This window comes from Odocoileus virginianus, chromosome 24 (genome assembly GCF_023699985.2).
Source record: "Odocoileus virginianus isolate 20LAN1187 ecotype Illinois chromosome 24, Ovbor_1.2, whole genome shotgun sequence".
Lineage (NCBI taxonomy): Eukaryota > Metazoa > Chordata > Mammalia > Artiodactyla > Cervidae > Odocoileus > Odocoileus virginianus.
In genome coordinates, this window is record NC_069697.1 from 26,121,867 (window position 1) to 26,142,771 (window position 20,905).

Genomic DNA, 20,905 nt, shown 5'->3' on the forward strand with positions numbered 1-20,905 from the left:
GATTTCAAAGTTTCCTTCCACAAATGACCCACAAATGTTTATCTCTGGTAAGTCAACATGTTCCAAAGCAAACTCACTGTCCTCCATCTCAAATCAGGCTCATACTCATTTCTTATATTTTTCTGTCCATGGCATCACCATTCTCTCAACTTTCCAGGCTGGAAACCTCAGTGTTACCTTGTATTTCCACCTTGCCCCTCAGCACTCCATCCCACAGATTATGATCATCCACAGATTAGATCAAGTCTTTTCTCCTCCCATTTTGACAACAGCAGGGGCCTCCTTCCTGTCTCCCCTACCAATTCAATCCTACAAACAAGCCCTCCTGAAGCACTGCTCTGATCCTGGCTCACTCCCACAATCAGGACCCTTATGCTCCAGCACGCAGGGGCCCCAGCCTCCTTTCTAGTCTTTTCTTCCTCTAGAACAAATTATACATTCAGTAGGGAAAGAAAGGGAAAGCTCTCTAAAAGAACTGAGTGATCAGCTCAAGAAAAATCAAAATGGAAATCCCACATATGCCCACAATGAATAAATGTTCTTGGGGAAAAATCTAGAGATATATACCTTCTGCATCTACCCCAACAATAGAACAGCCTGGTTTTGACTCTGTCTCCTTCTCATGGCCTCAGCTGATGCTCCTACCCTCACCTCACACTGGTTTCCATCTATACCAAACTGCTATTCCAAAAATGTGCCAATGCCTTCCAGACGCTGACTTGGCTCACTCCTTCAAGACTCATTGCAAATACACCTTCCTCCTTGGTATTTTTGCTGATCCCCTCGATCAGATGTGCCTGCCTGCTTCCTGTAAATCCCCAAAGTCCTTGGCTAGCATTCCCTTATGTACTTATCTCATGTCTTGCATTAAAGTTAGGTATCTATCAGTTTTTCTCCCACTCTTCATCTGCAAGCTCCTCAAAGTCCCAGGGTAGGGCTTCTCTGGTGGCTCAGTGGTAAAAAAAAAACCTGCCTACCAATGCAGGGGACATGGGTTCAATCCCTGGGTCAGGAAGATATTGCATGCCTCAGAGCAACTGGATCATGTGCCACAACTATTGAGCCTATGCTCTATAGCCCAGGAACTGCGACTACTGAAGCCTGTGCCTATGCTCCACAACAAGAGAAGCCACTGCAATGAGAAGCTTGCACACAGCAGCTAGAGAGCAGCCCCCAGTCGCCACTACCAGAGAAAAGCCCACACAGCACAGCCAAAAATCAATCAATCAACCAATAAAAAAGTCCTACGTTATGGGTGTCCCAGGCTTCCCCAGTGGTACTGTGGTAAAGAACACGCCTGCCAATACAAGAGACATATGAGACATGGATTCAGTCCCTGGGTCAGGAAGATCCCCCGGAGGAGGGCATGGCAACCCATCCCAAGGACAGAGGAGGCTGGCGGGCTATAGTCCATAAGGTCACAAAGAGTTGGACACAACTAGCGACTTAGCATGCAGAAAGAACAGAGAGAAAGAAAGGACCTGAGAAAATATATGAAGAGATAATAGTTGAAAACGTCCCTGAATGGGAAAGAAAAAGTCAACCAAGACCAGGAAGCGCAGAGAAGAGTCCCAGGCAGGATAAATCCAAGGAGGAATATATCGAGACGCATAGTAATAAAACTGACAAAAATTAAAAACAAAGATAAAATATTAAAAGCAACAAGGGAAAAATGACAAATAACATACAAGGGAACTCTCAAAAGGCTATTAGCTGATTTCTCAACAGAAACTCTACAAGCCAGAAGGGAATGGCATGATGTATTAAAGTGATGAAAGAGAAGAACCTACAACCAAGAATACTCTACCCAGCAAGACTCTCACTCAGATTTGATGGAGAAATCAAAAGCTTTCCAGACAAGCAAAAGTTAAGAGAATTCAGCACCACCAAACCAGCTTTACAACAAATGCTAAAGGAACTTCTCTAGGCAGGAAACACAAGAGAAAGAAAAGACCTACAGAAAATAAACCCAAAACAATTAAGAAATTGGTAATAGGAGCACACATTAATAATTACCTTAAATGTAAATGGATTAAATGCACCAACCAAAAGACATAAACTGGCTGGGTGGATGAAAACGTGTCCATGCATGCACTTCCACTTACCATATCACGCTGCTTAACCCCTCAAATTGTATGTAATTATTTTATATTGTTAGGTTAATCATGTTTCCAATATGACTTGCAATTATAATTATCTTTTATCTGACTATTGTGAAAACTGATAAACATCTTTTACTATTGTGATTATGTAACTATTATTCACTTAATACTGTTTAATCATGACTGGTCAACAGAAAATAATAGAATTCTATATCAATAATGCTACCATTTAAAAGAAAAACCTGTAATCACTTTTTAAAATCCAGATGCATATCAGAATTATCTTGGAATTTTTTGAAGAATACAAATGCCCAGGTATTGCTTTTTTCTCCAAAGTTCCAGATGCGTTTCTAATGAGCAGCCATGTTTAAAAACAACTGGACTCCAATGTTCATCACAGCACTGTTTACAATAGCTAGGACATAAAAGCAATCTAGATGTCCATCGGCAGACAAATAGATAAGAAAGCTGTGGTACATACATACAATGGAATATTACTCAGCTATTAAAAAGAATGCATTTGAATCAGTTCTAAAGAGGTGGATGAAACTGGAGCCTATTATACAGAGTGAAGTAAGTCAGAAAGAAAAACACCAATACAGTATATTAACGCATATATATGGAATTTTAAAAGATGGTAACGATGACCCTATATGTAAGACAGCAAAAGAACACAGATTTAAAGAACAGACTTTTGGATTTTATGGGAGAAGGCGAGGGTAGGATGATTTGAGAGAATAGCATTGCACCGTGTACATTACCATATGTGAAACAGATCACCAGTCCAAGTTCGATGCATGAAACAGGGCATTCAAAGCCGGTGCACTAGGACAACCCTAAGGGATGGGATGGGGAGGGAGGTGGGAGAGGGGTTCAGGAAGGGGGACACATGTACACCTGTGGCTGATTCATGTCAATGTATGGCAAAAACCACTACAATATTGTAAAGTAATTAGCCTCCAATTAAAATAAATTAATTTTTAACAAGAAGAAAAAAACACAACTGGACTATATGATTATCTTTCATTTTTGTCTATATTGTTTTACTTTTTCTATTTCATAATCTCTCAGTGTCCCCACTTCATTTAGTTTGTTTTCCAATTTCTCCATCTCTTTTTTTTTTAATGTTCTCTCTCAAGCCTTTATCAAATGTAATAGAAAATCTTTTGTATATATACATATATAGTATGTATAATATATATATTTTAGAAAACTTGGGAATTTTTTCCTAGCTAAAAAATTTATGACATTTTGATTCCACTCATTTGACTTAGTATGAACAGAATGCTAGATTTCTAACTTATATTCACTCAAAACTTGATATAGTTCCAAGTATTTTGGCATCTAGTATTACTGCTAAAAGTTTAGAAAATTTATTCTCTTAGTGATCTTTTTTAAAAAGTTTGAATGAAGCTTGAAATTGCTAATCCAATTCTGAGAATATAAAGAAATACTATGTTGTTAAAAAACAGGAAATTAACATGTGACAGTATTATTAACTAAAGTATAGATTTTGTTCAAATTTCAAAAAAAATTTATGCTAGTGTCCATTACTTGTTTTCATAACTTATTCAAGACTCCACATTGTATTTGATTGTATTGAGCAGCTTCAGCAGCATGCAACAAATTCTGGTAAATTCTCTTTTCATTTTTATTCTATTACAAATATTTGCTACTTCCTTGTTATGGCTCCTTAGATACACTCATCATTTAAAAGTAGACATATAATTTCCAAATACATGGCATTTTAAAAGTATCTTTGATGTTAATGTCTCATTTTGATATTAATTTCTCTTTTAAATGTTTTCTTCTCTGCAATCACCCTCTATGTTTTTTTCCTGTCTTCCAACTGTATTGAACCTTTCAATGACTAAGTCAAAGATCTCTGGTAAATGTAACACTGCACCTGAAAATATGTGGGTTATTTTCAAATATCTTTTTTTTTTCTTTTCCAACATAAACATTTTCTTGAAAAAAATATTAAAGTAATTTACAAATTCCTCTGTTCCTCTCTGAAACCTCTGATCCTCTCTGAAATGAGAGGAAGTACATCTCCACTTGCCAAGACTGGTGAGATCATCAGAGCAACTGAAACCATCTGTAAACAAGGCTTGTGGTTGCTTTCCCTTCTCCAACTGACAATACAGAACTTGCCGTAAGGGCACAGCTATTAGTAAAAGCATAAGCAAGCCAGAGAGTGAACAATGGCTCCTACTTACCCCTTTTCCTTGAGATACCACTGGCACGAGTTCCAGTGAAGAAAGTTCCCCGTGGCCTGACTTTGGCCAGGCCGCAGGAATCACCACTGGTTGGAGTCAGACAGCTGCGGTGACCTGGTATCTCATGTTAGGATACTATTTTCAAATATCTTTTGATATTGATCTCTAACATACCTCCACAGTGATAAGAGAACAGACTCTGTATTATTTTATTACCTTTATGACATCAAATTTTTGCACTTGGTTTTATGTCCCTGATATGTTCCAGTAGTCTCTCCTAGTTTATAGTCTATGGGAATTTGAATAGAATTTGTATCCTACTGTTGTGTGGAAATTGTATAAATCTTAATTACGTTGAATTGGTTCACAGTGCTTTTCAGGTCTACTCTCTCCTTCTACTTCTCTGCATATTGATTCTACTAACTTTTGAGAGTCTGATATTGAAACTCCAACTAAAAATCTTAATTTATCTACTAAAAAAATATATAATATATAGTGGAACTATAGGTAACCTCGTTCTATATTGTCTAAGTCTACTATAAATGTGTTATCATATTTTCATAATTTAAAAAATTTTAAAAAGCAAAAAAAAAAAAGTCCCAGATCAGACCTTCTTCCTCTCAGAATTCCTTATATAACAAAACACAGTCTCTGAAAAGGGCCACAAAAGGAACATGCAATCAAAGTGAATGTGCCTAGAGTGGATGAAATACTCACCAGGGCATGAGATGATTGAGAAGGTCCTAACCAACCTAGGAATGGAAAGCTCAATCCAGGAAGAGTTCCTGTATAAGGGATTTTGCAAAGAGTTAATTACTAAGGAAGAGTTTTCCTCTAAGAAGTATTTTTGGTCCAATCAGTTCCCATAAATATTAGCCAGCCACAGCACGTGCTTTTGAAAACACCAGAGAGACAGGCAAAAATGAAAACAAAACCAGCAGAGGTCAGAGCTAAGAACAACCAAACGGCTATCAGAAAACCAGACATCAGTTTCTAGGCTGGAGACTCAGAAACGGGGACTCAGATATTCTGAGTGAAATCAGAAAAGATGACAAACAAATGGACACTGGGAAACGAATGCAGCACCAACAAAGTCCGGTCCATCTAATGGGATTCTGCCAGGGACTTCACTAAACCTAAACTAATCCTGTGGTCACTTCACTGGCCTCTCAACTGCTCTCCTACCCACACAGTCTTTGTCCCCCTCATCTACGAATTCCGCCTTTTCCCAGTCTTTCTTCCAGGTCAAACCTACTCTCTAGGGACTGTGTGCAAATACAAGTATTCATTTAATAAAACTTACTAGGAGATGTAATTGTAGAGTTCACTTTTTAAATAAGTATGTACACACATACAGAGAGCAATCATTAGTGAATTGGAACTGAATCTTGCAGGCCATGATAGGAATCACAGAGCGAGCCCACCCTGCAGCTGGAGTCTGGGCTGTCGGAAGCTGAGTGCATTCTGAGCGCGCTGTTCATGGAGCATGCGCACAAAGCACAGACCGCCTTAGCACACACTGATGGGTGCCCTATTTTCTGGGCTTCAGGTTGAGTCAAAGTCAGTTACGGCAGGGAACGTATAACATGTGGAGCACTGGCAAGCCCCCCTTTTTCCCAACTTATAACTAAGGCCAAATGGCTCTTACCTCTGTTAAAAACTTATTTGAAGGTACCAAATTCACTCTAGGATTCATTAGTGTAGTAGCTAATCAGGAATAATGATCTGCCAGAAAATATGGAAAAAGCCATTTCTCTAAATAAAGCCACTGCTCTATGTTCCTCTGGGACTGGGAGAGTCCACTGAAGAAATCATCCACTATTGCTCGTTTTGAGTTTCTCTTTGGAAATCCGTCCTAATGTTTGTTTTTAACTCTTCATATATATATATATATATATATATATATATATCTACACATACATATATGTGTATGTATGTATATATATATATTTAAAGCAAAGGCTTCCCAGGTGGCACAGTGGTTAAAAAAAAAAAAAATCTGCCTGCCAATGCAGAAGACAAAGAGACATGAGCTCTATCCCTGGGTCAGGAAGATTCCCTGGAGGAGGAAATGGCAACCCACTCCAGTATTCTTTTCAAGAATAGTCCATGGACAGAGGGGTCTGGTGGGCTACAGTCCTTAGGGTCGCAAAGAGTTGGACACAACTGAGCACCCACACAATGTAATGGTTTGGTGCACCTTCTCCTGCTGATGGAGTTAATTTATGCAAAAAAAGAAAAAAACAACCCTCACGTTTACAAAAGTCTCTAACAATGTCCAGAGATTACATCTCAGAAGTAGTTCTGAACATGGTTTATGTTAGGTGGTGTCAAGGGCGTAGAACAAAGGGGAAGGAAGACCCAGAGATTTATCTGCAGCCACAGAACCTTGTAGCACGGCACACATAGCGAACTGGAATACAATTAGAACAGTTTACTTGTCTTCCATCAGAGTGGAACTGATTTTATTCCATGTCTTCTAGAGGCGGCACCTGCCTGAGCACAGCCTTCCTGAGCTATGGGATGCCCTGGGAGCCCACAGCACAGTCAATCCTACAGCACATTACAACTTCCTCTTCTCTCCAGAGTTACTCAAGAACCATATCAGGCCTGAGGAGTGGGCACTATTTGTCCTCCATTTGCCTATAGTGCTTTTTTCTTAAGTGCCAATGTAATAAATAAGATCCTCATTTTCAAAATGGTCTATGTGTAAACAACTGTTTCCTTGTACACTATCTCCTAGCAATGCCATCATCACACGTGGCCTTCTTTTACAGGAAAATGTAGAGACTGTGTAAGGAATAGATGATGTCTTCTTGAGAAGATGCTCCTACTGCCAGTTACTCAGCTGATCTCTGTGATGGAACTCAGTCCTTGGGACCCAAGAGAGTTTGTCCAGGCTAATTATTCTACTCCCAAGTAGAGAAGAGTATTCATAAATGGTTAACTTCTAGCTGAAGGCAAAGGTCTTGTGGGCTCAGAAGACTAAACTAAAAGTGACAGTACTCCCACAGTACAGTGAGAGGATAGAGAGGTAATAGGATTAACAAGGCAGAAGAAGGGGAGGGGCAATACATAAAAATGTTCACATGATGGAGCAGGATGTTGAGGTTGGGTGGTTAACTCTGAGTACAGTCCTCCTTTGCAGGTAGTATGATAGAGTGGAAAGAGTAGAATTCCATCCCAGTCTTACCTGCTCAGAGCCTGAGAAGTTTCCCCACCATGTAAAATGGGGATGAGAGCTACCTGCCTTGATTGCTGTAAAGATTAAAAAGACAAAGAAGTGCCTAATCAAATGCTTATCACACAAAGGGTATTCAACAAATGTTCGCCTCCCACCACCACACCCTTCTTTCTTGCACTTTCTTCCAACTGCTGAAAGCCACACTGGCTCCTCTTCCATCTGGTCAAAATAACTTGGGAAGCTTGATCTTGATACATCCGAACGCCAGTGACCTCCACGGAGCCACCCACAGAAATCTCATGGTAACAGACCCAGAGGCTGAGTCAGCCTCTGCAGCTTTGACTCTCCCAACCAAAGGACAAGTTTTCTCTGGGGATTGTACAACTTTGATGAAAAAAAAAAAAAAAAACCAGCACGGGAACAAGCAGTACAGAGAGAACATTTCACATGCTGTCTCAATCATTAGAAAGTTGCTGTATCATAGCCTTCAACGTTGCAGGAGATGCTATAGAGATTTCACAAAGGCTTTTGAGCCAAATGTGGGTTCGTGTTAAAGTTATCGTGGACACAAGCCTTTCTTTAATAGAACTGAGCATCACCATCATTACCAGGACACTAGGCTCTGTGGGAAAAAGGAAAGCAGAAGGACAGCACACGATGGTCATGTGGGGAGTTGGGGGTGGGGAGGGGAGAAGAGCCTTGACAGAGAGACAGATGGACAGAGCAGGTTGATTAAAATGCCTCTTCCTGCCCTTCCACTTCAGTGGGTTTTTATACAACTCTGTGCTGTGGACCCTCAGCAAATATACTACAGGTGTGTGTGTGTGTTCCCTCTTCTTTAGATGAAAACACCAGACAGAAATGGGTATTAAAGGGAAAAGCAAACATTGGAAATGGGATAAAAATAAAGTTTTATGTTTAAACTGAGTTTTTAAAACTATTTGTATTTTATTTCTTTTGTATAGATTTGTGTTTGTGTTTTATACAGATCTGTAATTTTTGCTTACTGATTCTAAGCAATCATCAAGAATCAATAAGCTGATCTGAGTGCTTCACATTCTCAAGAAATAGGTCATTTATTAGTACTTACATTGGACTTTACTGTCCTCAAAACACTGTCTCACCAGCTGTCTACTAGATTCTAACAGTAATACAGGTAGTATTTTGTCTACTTTTGTTTAAGAGATGAGGAAATTGAGGCTAAGGGAAATAAAGTGATTTTTCCCCAAGGTATCACAACTAGTGAGCCAGAGTTAGGACTCCAGCCCAGGTCTCCTGAGAGCAAAGCTGCTCCTCCACCAGACTGTCTCCCACTGATTTCCCTCAGTACACGAAACAGCAGGGCTTACCTTCCAACTCTTCCTTCTCATAGTGGATGTTGAGAATTGTGCTGGTCCCACCCTGATCCACCACAGCTTCTTCATCTTGTCTCTGTTGAAACATAAATTAGTAGTCACAGTAATACTCAAACATTCATTCAAACTTTCATTCAAGTACTGTGTGTTTGCCTTACCCTTTATGCAACACTGAAGGGGAAAACCCAATGGTTTACAGATATTTTCAATTTGAACCTCACAATAACTCTGAGATGCAAACATGGCAGCCATTCTTTCTCATTTCATAAATAAACAGCCTGAGACCCGGAAAACTTTAAGTAATTATTGCCCAAGGTCAGAAACATGGTAAAAGGCAGAAGTAGGATTGAGCTGAGGTCTTGTAACTATGGATCCAATGTCTTTCCCACCTCCATACTCTACCCATAAGTCTGCACAATGTATTGGAATTTTGCAAGTGGTGTCAACCATATTGCCTCATTTGGTATAAGCTGGTCTCTTTGCGGGGATTCCCTGGTGGTCCAGTGGTTAGGACTCTGTACTCTCACTGCCAAGGGCCCAGGTTCAATCCCTGGTTGGGGACCTAACATCTTACAAGCTGCATGGCATGGCCAAAAAGAAAGTGTTGGTCTCCTTGACCTCTCTGCAGCATGAAGCCTATTTACCACTCTGTTCTTGAAATACTCCATCCTGCTCCTCTGCCCCATTCTAAGGCTCATCTCCTTCCTCCAACCATAATTCCCAAGGATGAGCACTCTACCTTCTGTTTCCCATGCTTGAGTCTTGCAATTTCAACAGCATACTGAAGCTATGAGGCTCAGTATTTGACAAGCCACTGTGAGGCCATGCCTCAAGATCCATGTGTCTAAAACCCAATGAATCTTCCTTCTAAAATAACATCCTGTGCTCATTTACTTACTCCTACCCATGGCTCCTTGGCTCCATGATTTCTTAGTCCACGTTTGAAATTTCAAACTTATTCATCCATTAAATGTATTGAGTCCCCATTGTATACCTTCCAGGAAACAGTTCCCTTTTCTTATCAAGTCCTCCTTTGCAATTCTCTCAGGTTCACTCTCAACTCTCATCCTCTCTGTCGCCCACTCTCCTGCCCTTTCAGTCACAGTGGACATTTTTTTGAGTTCTGGAATCACACTCGCATTCTTCCCTGAACCTAGAACTATCCCTCTCTCCCTGCTAAGCCCATCTCCATCACCAGGAGCTAACACTTATTCATCATCCCAATCTCAGCCTAAAAGTAGTTCCTTAGAAGCCTTTCCTGACTACCCTCCTTTTATATGCCCCCGAAGTACACTGTATTTCTCCTTAGAAATGAAATCTCTCTGCTTCTTAGGGAGGGACCATATCTGTCTTCCTCACCATGGTTTCTCCAACACCCGATGGATTTTTCGCATAGGAGGTGCTCAGTAAATTTTTTTTAAAAGAATAAATGTAATGGCATCTACACCTTATTAAGACCCTTACCAGATCCGGAATTATTTCAAAAAAGATCTTAGCTAATTTCCCTGCCAGTCAATTTCTTCTATCAAACCTGCAACTCCAGCCAGGTTCTCTGACCCGATGGGCAGCACACACATTCCCATCTTCACGTCTTTGCTCACACTGTCTGGTCATCTAACAGGCTCTTCCCCAACTCTCCAACACACCAAATCCTCACCATCCTTCCATCCTGCTCAACATTCCAGCTTTAGGTTCAATTTTACTATTTTATAGTCATAATCTATGTCCCCTATGTTTTAAAAAATAAAAAGGAAGGTGGAGAAAACTGTTTAATTTGCTAACTTTTAGCTAAGAAAGGGTGTTGGAACAAAAGTATCTGCTTATACTTAAGAAACATATAAAGGAAGAATAAGCCATAAGGGATATTTTTAGGTAGTTACCTACAGAGGAAGGAGGCAATGGGGTAAAGATGACAAGGACAGAAAATAAACTTCTTCGAAGATTACTTACATTGAAAATTTTAAAACAAAATTAATTTATTAAAAAAAAACCCAAAAATTTAAAAAACAGTTCCCAGAAAATGGAAATAAATGCCAAATCAATGGCATAACTATTCTAAGAGAAATTATTCCAAATAAATTTAAAACATAATAAACTGACTGAACATCCTTAGTGACATATACCCTAAGGACAAAAAGAATTTGAAAAGATCTGAAACTGCTTTTTAGTTGTCATATTGTTGGTTACAGTGTTGGTGTTATTTTTTGGAGACTGTTCTGTACTGTGAAATACAGTAAATGATTATGTGAACTTACCCTGGCACTCTCAGTGTGACTGAGACCTGGGGTTCTCAGCAGGGGTGAAAGGAGATACAGTTGTAAGGCAGAAGTTAAGTAAAAACTATATAGCCCTAATTTGAATTGGAAGTATCAACAAGAATATATATATATGATATATTTATAACTTTAAATGTTTTCAAATTTATAAATTTATATTTCCTAGCTCTGTCCAGAAAAAATGTCTAGAAAAAATTATCAGTCAGTAGCAATAAGAATCATTAGCACCTAGACTGTGGTCTCTCAACATACCATTTTGTGCTAAAAGTAACACTCAAAGACAACTAGGTTTATGTCAAAAGGATACAAGGTCCAACTTAGGGCACTTACTAACACAGGACAATCTGAGCATCAGTAAGGGTGATAACTGTAACAGATTGACTATATCAAATATGTTTGAATCCATGAGATCACCAAGTCACTTTAAAAATTAGTTAACTGGTCAACATTGGAGGATAACAGTAGCAAGTGAAAAAGTGAAGTGAAAGTGTTAGTCACTCATTCGTGTCTGACTCTTTGTAACGCCACGGACTGTAGCCCACCAGGCTTCTCTGTCCAAGAGACTCTCCAGGCAAGAATAATGGAGTGGTTTGCCGTTCTCTCCTCCTGGGAATCTTCCCGACCCAGGGACCCAACCCAGGTCTCCTGCACTGCAGACAGACTCTTTTATCATGTAAGCCTCCAGGGAAGCACAATACTAGCAAGTGAAAGTCGCTCAGTCATGTCCGATTCTTTGAGACCCCATGGACTATGCAGTCCATGGAATTCTCCAGGTCAGAATACTGGAGAAGATAGCCGTTTCCTTCTCCAAGGGATCTTCCCAACCCAGGATCGAACCCAGGTCTCCTGCATTGCAGGCAGATTCTTTACCAGCTGAGCCACCAGGGAAGCCCCAATACTAGCAAACCAATTCATTATTTTGCAAACTGGTAAAAATTCATCCTGGCTTTCCTATATAAATTGTACCTTAGAGTGATACCATAGAGTAGATGAGAGAAGTTTCCTATTATAGAAAAGAGTAAATGAAAAAAGAATGCTAGCATTAGGACATTGCCATTTTACAATCCCTAATGGACTGCATTGATTGTCAAGGCCACTAACACCACAAAAAGAGACAACCAGACACTATGCCTCCTAATGGGAGACCTTATCACCACCCATGAGGTAATCTTACTAAATAAATTGTTCCTGAATCTGATCAAGACTCTACACCCAAAAATCAATTTCCCGAAAATACAAAGAAACACAGTTCCATGGAAAAACAACACCACAGGAATATATTCAGCAAAATCCAGACTGTGGGAAACTCTACAGCTATAGAATAAACCCTCCCCCCACCAACTTTTTTTAATAAATAAAAATATTTTTAAATAAATAATTGCAAGAAGACAAAGAGATAAAGACAGAGGAACCTAAAACCAATAGGTCAAATGAGACAACAAACCAATCACAACGTGTGGACTTAATTTGAATCTTGATTTAAACAAACTAACCAAAATAATTCATTAGTTATTGATAAAATATTTTTTAAGGATATGACATTTGAGACAATTGGAAGTTTTCCTTTCATGACATTAAGGAAATTGTTATTTTCTCTTTAGGTGGTACTATGCTTATTTTTTAAAGAATCTTTACTTTTTGGGATTTCCCTGGTGGTTCAGATGGTAAAGAATCTGCCTACAATGCAAGAGACCTGGGTTCCATCCCTGGTTTGGGAAGATCCCCTGGAGGAGGAAATGGCAACCCACTCCAGTATTCTTGCCTGGAGAATCCCATGGACAGAGGAGCCTGGCAGACTATAGTCCATACAGTTCACAGGGTCGCAAAGAGTTATTTTCGCAAATTGTTATTTTTTCTTTTAGGTGACACTATGGTTATTTTTTAAAAGAATCTTAATCTTTTAGTACTCGTACTGAAATATTTACCAATAAAATTAAGCAATTATATAATATAGCAGCTAACTTAGAAACACTATTTTTCTCACATTTTATAAAATAATGTTATTCACAACCCTCAATACATCTTTAACATCAGTGTCTTCCTCAATACCATAGATGCTTTGAGTCAATTTTCCAGAGCATGGAGGTTTCATTTCCACCTAAGTGGGAAAGGTGTTCATAAAAAGTCAAGTCGTTTCTGAAGAATAACTTCTTGGTGGAAAAAACTCATCTTTATTTTAGACTTACTTATTATTTGTGAATCCCCTGATAGCAGGAGCCTTGTATTTTCATCTTTTTATTCTCCCAGAGCCTAACACAGTAGTTTACCACTGTAAGTAGCCTGCACTCCTGTAAGTTCCAAGAGAGTAGGTACTGTCTCTTTTGTTGACCACCTAGCACCATGACCTAGCACCTAGTACCATGTCCAGTATGTGGTAAGTATCCAACACATTTTTTAAACTTATTTTTAATTGGAGAATACTTGCTGTACAATGTTGCGCTGGTTTCTGCCAAACAACATGAATCACTTGTAAGCATACATACAACCCCTCTCTCTTGAACCTCCCTCCCACCCCCCACCCCATTCCACCCCTCTAAGTCATAAATTACCAGGTCAGGCTACCTGTGTTATACTGCAACTTCTCATTAGCTGTCTATTTCACATATGGTGATGTATATGTTTTATTGTTACTCTCTCAATTCATCCCACCCTCTCTCTCCTTCTCTATGTCTGCATTTCTATTCCTGCCCTGCAAATAGGTTCATCAGTACCATTTTTCTAGACTGCACACTATGCCTTAATATACAATATTCATTTTTCTCTTTCTGACGTACATCGCTCTATATAACAGGCTTTAGGTTTATCCACTAGAACTGTCTCAAGTGGGTTCCTTTTTATGGCTAAGTAATATTCCACTGTATATATATGTACCACAACTTCTTTATCCATTCATCTGTCAATGGACATCTAAGTTGCTTCCATGTCCTAACTATTGTAAATAGTGCTGCAATGAATATTGGGGTACATGTGTCTTTTTAATTATAGTATCCAATATATTTTGATGAACGAATATTTGTTAGTTTTCCAAACTTTCTCATATCATCATATGTTTCCTCATAAAACTTCACATATATGTATACCCATATACATATACATGAATAATTTTTCATGTTGGCTTCCCCAAAGGTTTGTAATATCCAGAGGACAGGGGCCAACTAATTATAATGCTTAATACTGTTCAGAGACACCTGACACAGCACAGAACACAGAATCTGGAGGAAGTGGGGGAGGGAGGGGTGATTGACTTCTTGACTCTAAGACTATAAAAGCAAACTGTACAGAGCAAGGTCAATCAGCTGAAAAGTTCAGGTTGAAAATCAACTTGTTTGTTACTTTAATTTAGCTTGGTTAATCACAGTCTAAAGTCACTGAATAAATGTTCATGAACCTTCTGTGTCTTACCAAAGAAAACAGAACTACTGTCAAACACTATCAGCCAAGCACTGTTGAGATCTACTGCTCAGAAAAAAAGATTCCTTTCAAAATATTACTGCTCACTGACAATGCCCTTTGTCACCCAAGAGCTCTAACGAAGATGTACAATGACATGTTGCTTTCATGCCTGCTAACAATACAACATCCATTCTGTAGCCCATGGATCAAGGAGTCATTTCAATTTTCAAGTCATATTATTTAAGAATATATTTCATAATGTATGTAATGCCTATGGAGAGTGATTTCTCTGATAGGTATGGGGAAAGTAAATTGAAAATCTTCTGGAAAGGAGTCACGATCCTAGATGCCATTAAAAACATTCATGATTCATGGGGAAGAGGTCAAAATATCAATATGAACAGGAATTTGGAGGAGGTTGATCCCGACCCTCATGGATGAAGCCTTGAGGGGTTCAAGACTTCAGAGGAGGAAGTAACTGTGGATGTGGTGGAAATAGCAGGAAAACTAGAATCAGAAGTGAAGCCTGAAGATGGGACTGGATTGCTAGAACCTCACAATGAAACTTGAACAGATAAGGAGTAGCTTCTTATGAATTAGCAAAGAAAGTGGCTTCTTGAGATGGAATCTACTCCTGGTAAAGATGCTGGGAGGATGCTGTTGAAATGACAACAAAGAACTACATAAACTTAGTTGATAAAGCAGTAGCAGGGCTTGAGAGGAGTGGCTCCAATTTTGAAAGTTCTACTGTGGGTAAAATGCTATCAAACTGCATTGCATGCTACAGAGAAATTGTTCCTGGAAGGAAGAATCAATGGATGTAGCAAACTTCACTGTGGTCTTATTTTAAGCAACTGCAACAGTCATCCCAACTTTCAGCAACCACTGCCCTGACCCATAAGCAGCCATCCACATCAAGGCAAGACTCTCCACTAGCAAAAACATTATGCCTTGCTAAAGGCTCAGATGATGGATGGCATTTTTCAGCAATAAAGTATTTTTTAATTAAGGTATGTACATTTTTTAGATATAATGCTATTGCACACTTAATAGATTACAGGAGAATATAAACATAGCTTTTATATGCACTGAGAAACCAGAAAATTTGTGCAACTTGCTTTACAGTCGTCACTTTATTGTGGTGGTCTGGAATTGAACCAGCAGTATCTCCAAGGTATGCCAGTATTCTGATATGGTGATCATGTCATAAAAAGAGAAAAAGGGTCCTTAATCTTTAGTAATACATACTTAAGTTTTTACTGATGAAATGATACAATGTCTGGGATTTGGAGACTGGGTAGAGACATAGATGAAATAAGATAGGCTGTCTGTTCATTGTTGAAGCCAGGTCATGGGATACACGATGATTCATTTTTCAAGTCTCTCTACTTTGGAATATCCTTAAAATGTTGGATAAATTTCAAACATGTTAAACTTTGCTTTAAATCATTAAACATGAAAATAAAGGAACATCAAGTCTCAGTTGTCTATGCTTACTGAAGATTCCTCACCACTTGATTAGTATGAACCTCTGATACTGTCCTATTAAGGCAGAGAGGATTTCTTAATCATGAATTTCCAGGATTCCTATGAATGGGCTTCAGAGGATTATGTGCAAGTGTGCATTTTTCTTAGGAGAGATTCCATAGCTTTCATCAGATTCTCAGGTGTGCTTGTGACTCAGAAAATATTAGCATCATGAGAAGCACATTGTATAAGTTTAGGAGAAAAGGCAAAGGAGGAGGGGAGGGAAAGAAGGGTGAACTGGAGAAACGACCCGGTTTCAGTACATCTTCCCGACTCATGACCATGACTCACAATGTAAATGTGAATTGATGTGGGTGCCTACCCGGAGGATTAAGTACGATAAAAAGAACTAACAGGGTTAAATACACATTAAAACATTGAAATTGCAAGGCACGTTGTGAGAAAGAAAGCATTGTTATGAGCCTTGAAAAATGAATGAATTACAGCTGAGTAGCAGACCAGCTTCTCACTTACAGTTAATGGGCAAATTAAAAGGCAGAGGCGGGGCTGAGCTGTACATAAGGGCCCCAGATCCTTGAAGCAACCACAAAGGCTGCAGCAGGCAGTGGAGCCCACCTTGAGCCCTCTCCCTGACCCCTCCCTGTGGCTCCACTCTGGTCCTTCGAGGTGGCAGTCCTGCCAAACTCAGCTCTGCTTCCTCTCCTGCAGTCAGCCTCAGACCCTTTCACCTTCAAAGACCCCTTTCATCTTTTATCCAATGTTTTCAGATAACAGTCTCCTACCCCACCCACCCAACAACAATAAGAGTCAAGTGTTGATTGAGTTCTGATACACAACCATTTTTAAATCAAATACAGAATTGACTTTCAGGGTTTCTAATCAGCAAGCTGAGTTTCTATAATTAATATTAGAAACAAATATTTACAGAATACTGACATGGGTTTGAGTAAACTCCGGGAGTTGGTGATGGACAGGGAGGCCTGGCGTGCTGTGATTCATGGGGTCGCAAAGAGTCGGACACGACTGAGCGACTAAACTGAACTGAACTGAACAGACGGTATACCTAGCATTGTGCTTTACATATATCATCTCAACCCTCACAACAGTCCTAAATCAAGGCTAAGGAAGATCTCACAAGGGCTGAGAGAAGGAATTCCAACTCGAGTCTCTCTGTATTAACATTACATACTATAATGTATTAACATCATATACTAACATCGCCAAAAGCAAAGAACCTGGTCATTTTAGAGAGCTCAGGTCACCCATCATGGATTAATGTCCACCGTGAAAACAGCTTAAGATTGTCACATTGTTATCTTCTTAAAACCTTATACTTCACACTGCCTTTACTGACCAGAGTTTCAATACAGTTCTCCATCTTTTCACTCTCGACTTCCTTTTTGTCCAGAAAGCTCATGAATTCTGACCCCTTGTAGACCCATCACTGAATCTGACCCTGAGATCCTCAACTCTCTAATGCCCTCAGTTTGACGTCCTCACTGGATGCAGACAATAGATAGTAAGAAAAGGGGCTCCACGAGGTTGTATGCAGCTGTTGGGGTCCTCCTCTCAGGGGCCACAAGTTTCCTAGTCTGACTCTTCAGCAGGCTGCTAGAGGCCTAAAATTGCAAAGTGACTCTGGTTTCTCAGTGATTTTTCTTTTTTATTGAACCCCACTTGGAGTCACTCCTGTTCAGTACAATTTACTAGTAAGCACATTGCAGTTTGCAGAATAATGGCTCCCAAAGGATTTGCACATCTTAATTCCTGGAACCCAAGAATATGTTGCTTTATACAGCAATGGGGAATTAAGGGTGCAGATGGAAGTAGGGTCGCTAATCAGTGGATCTTAAAATAAGGACGTTATCTGGATTATCCATGGGTTCAATGTAACCACAAGGATCCCTAAAAGTGGAAGAAGGAGATAGGAGAGTTGAGCCAGAGAATGAGGTTTGATGACAAAAGCAGGGCCTGAGAGATGCTGTGTTGCTGGTTTTGACTGCTGAGGGAGGGAACTGTGAGCTAAGGAATGCAGGCAGCCTCACAAAGCTGAAGTTAAAGAGACAGATTCTCCCACAGAGCCTCCAGAAAGAAACATAGCCTCGCCAACACTTTGATTTTAGCCCAGGGAGACTCATGATGGAAATCTGAAGTACAGAACTGTAAGATACTCAGTTTGTGTTGTTCTAGGCCAATAAATGTGTTGTCGTTTGTTAGGGCAGCAACAGATGCTAATACATACATCATGGCTTCCTAACTAGCAAGATCAGGGTAAACCTGTTACTACCTTATGGGAAACAACCAACCTCTCCATTATCTCGGATTTGTTGCTGTTACCTAGCAGCAGATTTAGAATAAACATGTTGCTTTTCTGTGTTCTGATTACCATTGTGATAGGCTTAATTGAGAGCCTTGTCCACCCTGCCAAGGCAAACCATGAGCAAAGACAATTATCTACAAGTTCACAAGAAAGTAAATTTGCAACCTGAATTGTATCCCCAGCCTACCTCAATTCTCTGCTTGGCAGGAAAGCCCACACCTCTCCTACTGAAGTTCCCCAGTAGAGCTGATAGCACCAGGTAAAGAGAATGTTCATGTGTCCCTCAATTCCCACACAGGAAAGGAACAGCCAGTGTGAGTTGGGAGAGGCTGGAGGCGTGCGGACTGTATGTACACTGCAAGGCAGTGAGAGGAGAAGCTGCTATGGTTGATCCTTCTGTTCAATAACATTCAGTAAATACATGCTGATTGCTTCCCATGAACTGACCATGACACTCAGAAGTCTCCAGCTCTCTACAGAGACATGCATGCATTCACTCAATAGACATGTACCAACACGGGCCAGGCCCGAGAGTTTTTCCAGGTCCACTTTAAACATTGCCATCTGCCAAGTTTCCCAATTATCACCCATTCACCAGGATTTGTTATTCTGAAGATTTCTACAAAATTTCCCAGTCTGAGCCGGCCTGATTCACATAAAAGCCTTGGTAATTGCCCTAATTCACTTGCACCTCCCTTTACCATTTGTGCCCTCTCTGAGCCTCCCTGAGATTCCCAGCACCACTTGGCTCATATGCGGACAGTTTCGACCTCTGTAGCCTTCTCTTCCAGAAATTCTGCTTGATTCTGAAAGTGCTAATCAGGAGAATTTGAGGCTACAGATGTCCCTTGTTCCACTCCAAACTAGAGATTCTCCCTCAAGCTTTCTGATCTTCTTCCACTTTTATCATGCCCTTTAAGAACCCAACAACTTCAGAGATCTCTTCAAAATTCAATAATTCAGGCCTTTGTTAACGCATTCTAAATTCCACCAATAGCCACTTAGCTGTCCTCCATCATCCCAGCTCTTCTCACTCTAATATATCCTTCGTACACCTTGCCACACATATCTTCCCAAACATGTTCAAGTGCTCACTCTGAACCAGGCACCAGTCTAGGTGCCAGAGGCACAGTTATGGTCATGTAGACTAAGGGCACATTCTGTGGAGAGGGTCAGCTCTGCCACTTATTAGAAGTTACTTAACCTCCTGGTTTCCTCATTTGGAAAATAAGGATAAGAAGGGCATGTAAATCTCATGGTTATTGAAAGACTTGAGATACCGCATGGAAAGCACTAGGCACAGTGCCTGGCACACGGCACGCACTCACGCGAGTTAACTTACAGAAACAACCTTAGAAGGAGCTGGCGGGCGAGTAGCAGAGATGAACATGTAGATTTCACAAGTAAGGGGTGGAAGAAGTAATATGACTTTGTGAGTGTTGGGAGCAGAAAAGACTAAGTGAAATTCTGATAGTGATACAGTGCTCATGCGTGCTTAGACGTGCCAACTCTTTGTGACCCTATGGACTGTAGCCCACCAGGCTCCTCTGGCCATGGGATTCTCCAGGAAAGAATACTGGAGTGGGTTGCCATGGCCTCCTCCAGAGGATCTTCCTGACCCAGGGATCAAACCCAAGTCTCCTGCATCTCCAGCATTACAGGCAGATTCCTTACCCACTGATAAAGAGTCAGACCTTAAAGATTAAAATGGAATATTCCAGGTAGATAGGAGAGGGGAAGTTTTCCAGCTAGAACACCTGAGCAAAGACACAATAGCAGAAATGGGTGACTTTTAAATGGGGAATGTAATAAAGCAATGGTCATCTCAGACTCTCAGCTAATACTGACAAGACCATGAGCTGCTTAAGGAGAGGCACACTGGCTGTGGATATAGGAAGGTCATTCCCTCACTCAGAACATCAACTTTGTTCCAGGCACTGTGTAGGCAAAAAGATTTTCCGCCCAGTCCATCCCGCCATAATGCTTCTATTTAAAAAGATAATAAACAAGACCATATCATATAAGTCATACGTGCTGTTAAGAAAGTAAAGCAGAATCAGGGGCTTCCCTGGTGGTCCAGTGGTTAAGACTCTGCACTCCTAATGCAGGAGTCACGGGTTCCAATCCCTGGGCAGGAAATTAAGATCCCATATGCTGCATGGTGTGACAAAAATAAATGAATAAAAACTAAAGCAGAATCATATGAAAGAGAGTAACTGTGAGTGGAGACCAAGGACAGCTACTTTGAGGAGGTGACATCTGAGTTGAGTCACAAGAAAACTTGGGTAGAAGAAAATCCACAGGAACAACAAGAACAAAGCTCTTGCAGAATGAGGAGCTGGTTGTACTGAAGAAAGAGAAAGAGAGCCAATGCAGGGGGCATGGTGAGAGAGCTGGAAAGGCTATCAGGGCGGGTGGGCAAGGCCCTGGTCATGATGAAACCTGGGAGGCCCTGATAAGGTGTTTGGATTTTATTCTAAAATGCACTGGGAAGCCATGGAACGGTTTCAAGATAGGATATGACATCATCTGATTTGTGTTTTTAAAAGCTCTCTCTAGCTGCCACAG

At 40.3% G+C, this 20,905-nt stretch overlaps 1 protein-coding gene and 1 non-coding gene across 2 annotated transcripts in view; one reads left to right on the forward strand and one right to left on the reverse strand.

The window, feature by feature from the left end:
- The window catches only part of SLC4A8 (solute carrier family 4 member 8), an 80,324-nt gene that overhangs the window by 56,869 nt on the left and 2,550 nt on the right, over window positions 1-20,905 (reverse strand). The window contains exon 2 of the mRNA XM_070454398.1: window positions 8,855-8,936. Within this exon, the coding sequence (XP_070310499.1) occupies window positions 8,855-8,936 (82 nt within the window). The remainder of the gene's footprint in view (window positions 1-8,854; window positions 8,937-20,905) is intronic.
- On the forward strand, window positions 9,350-9,422 carry TRNAE-CUC (transfer RNA glutamic acid (anticodon CUC)). Its single transcript has one exon. It is a non-coding gene; the product is annotated as a tRNA-Glu (tRNA).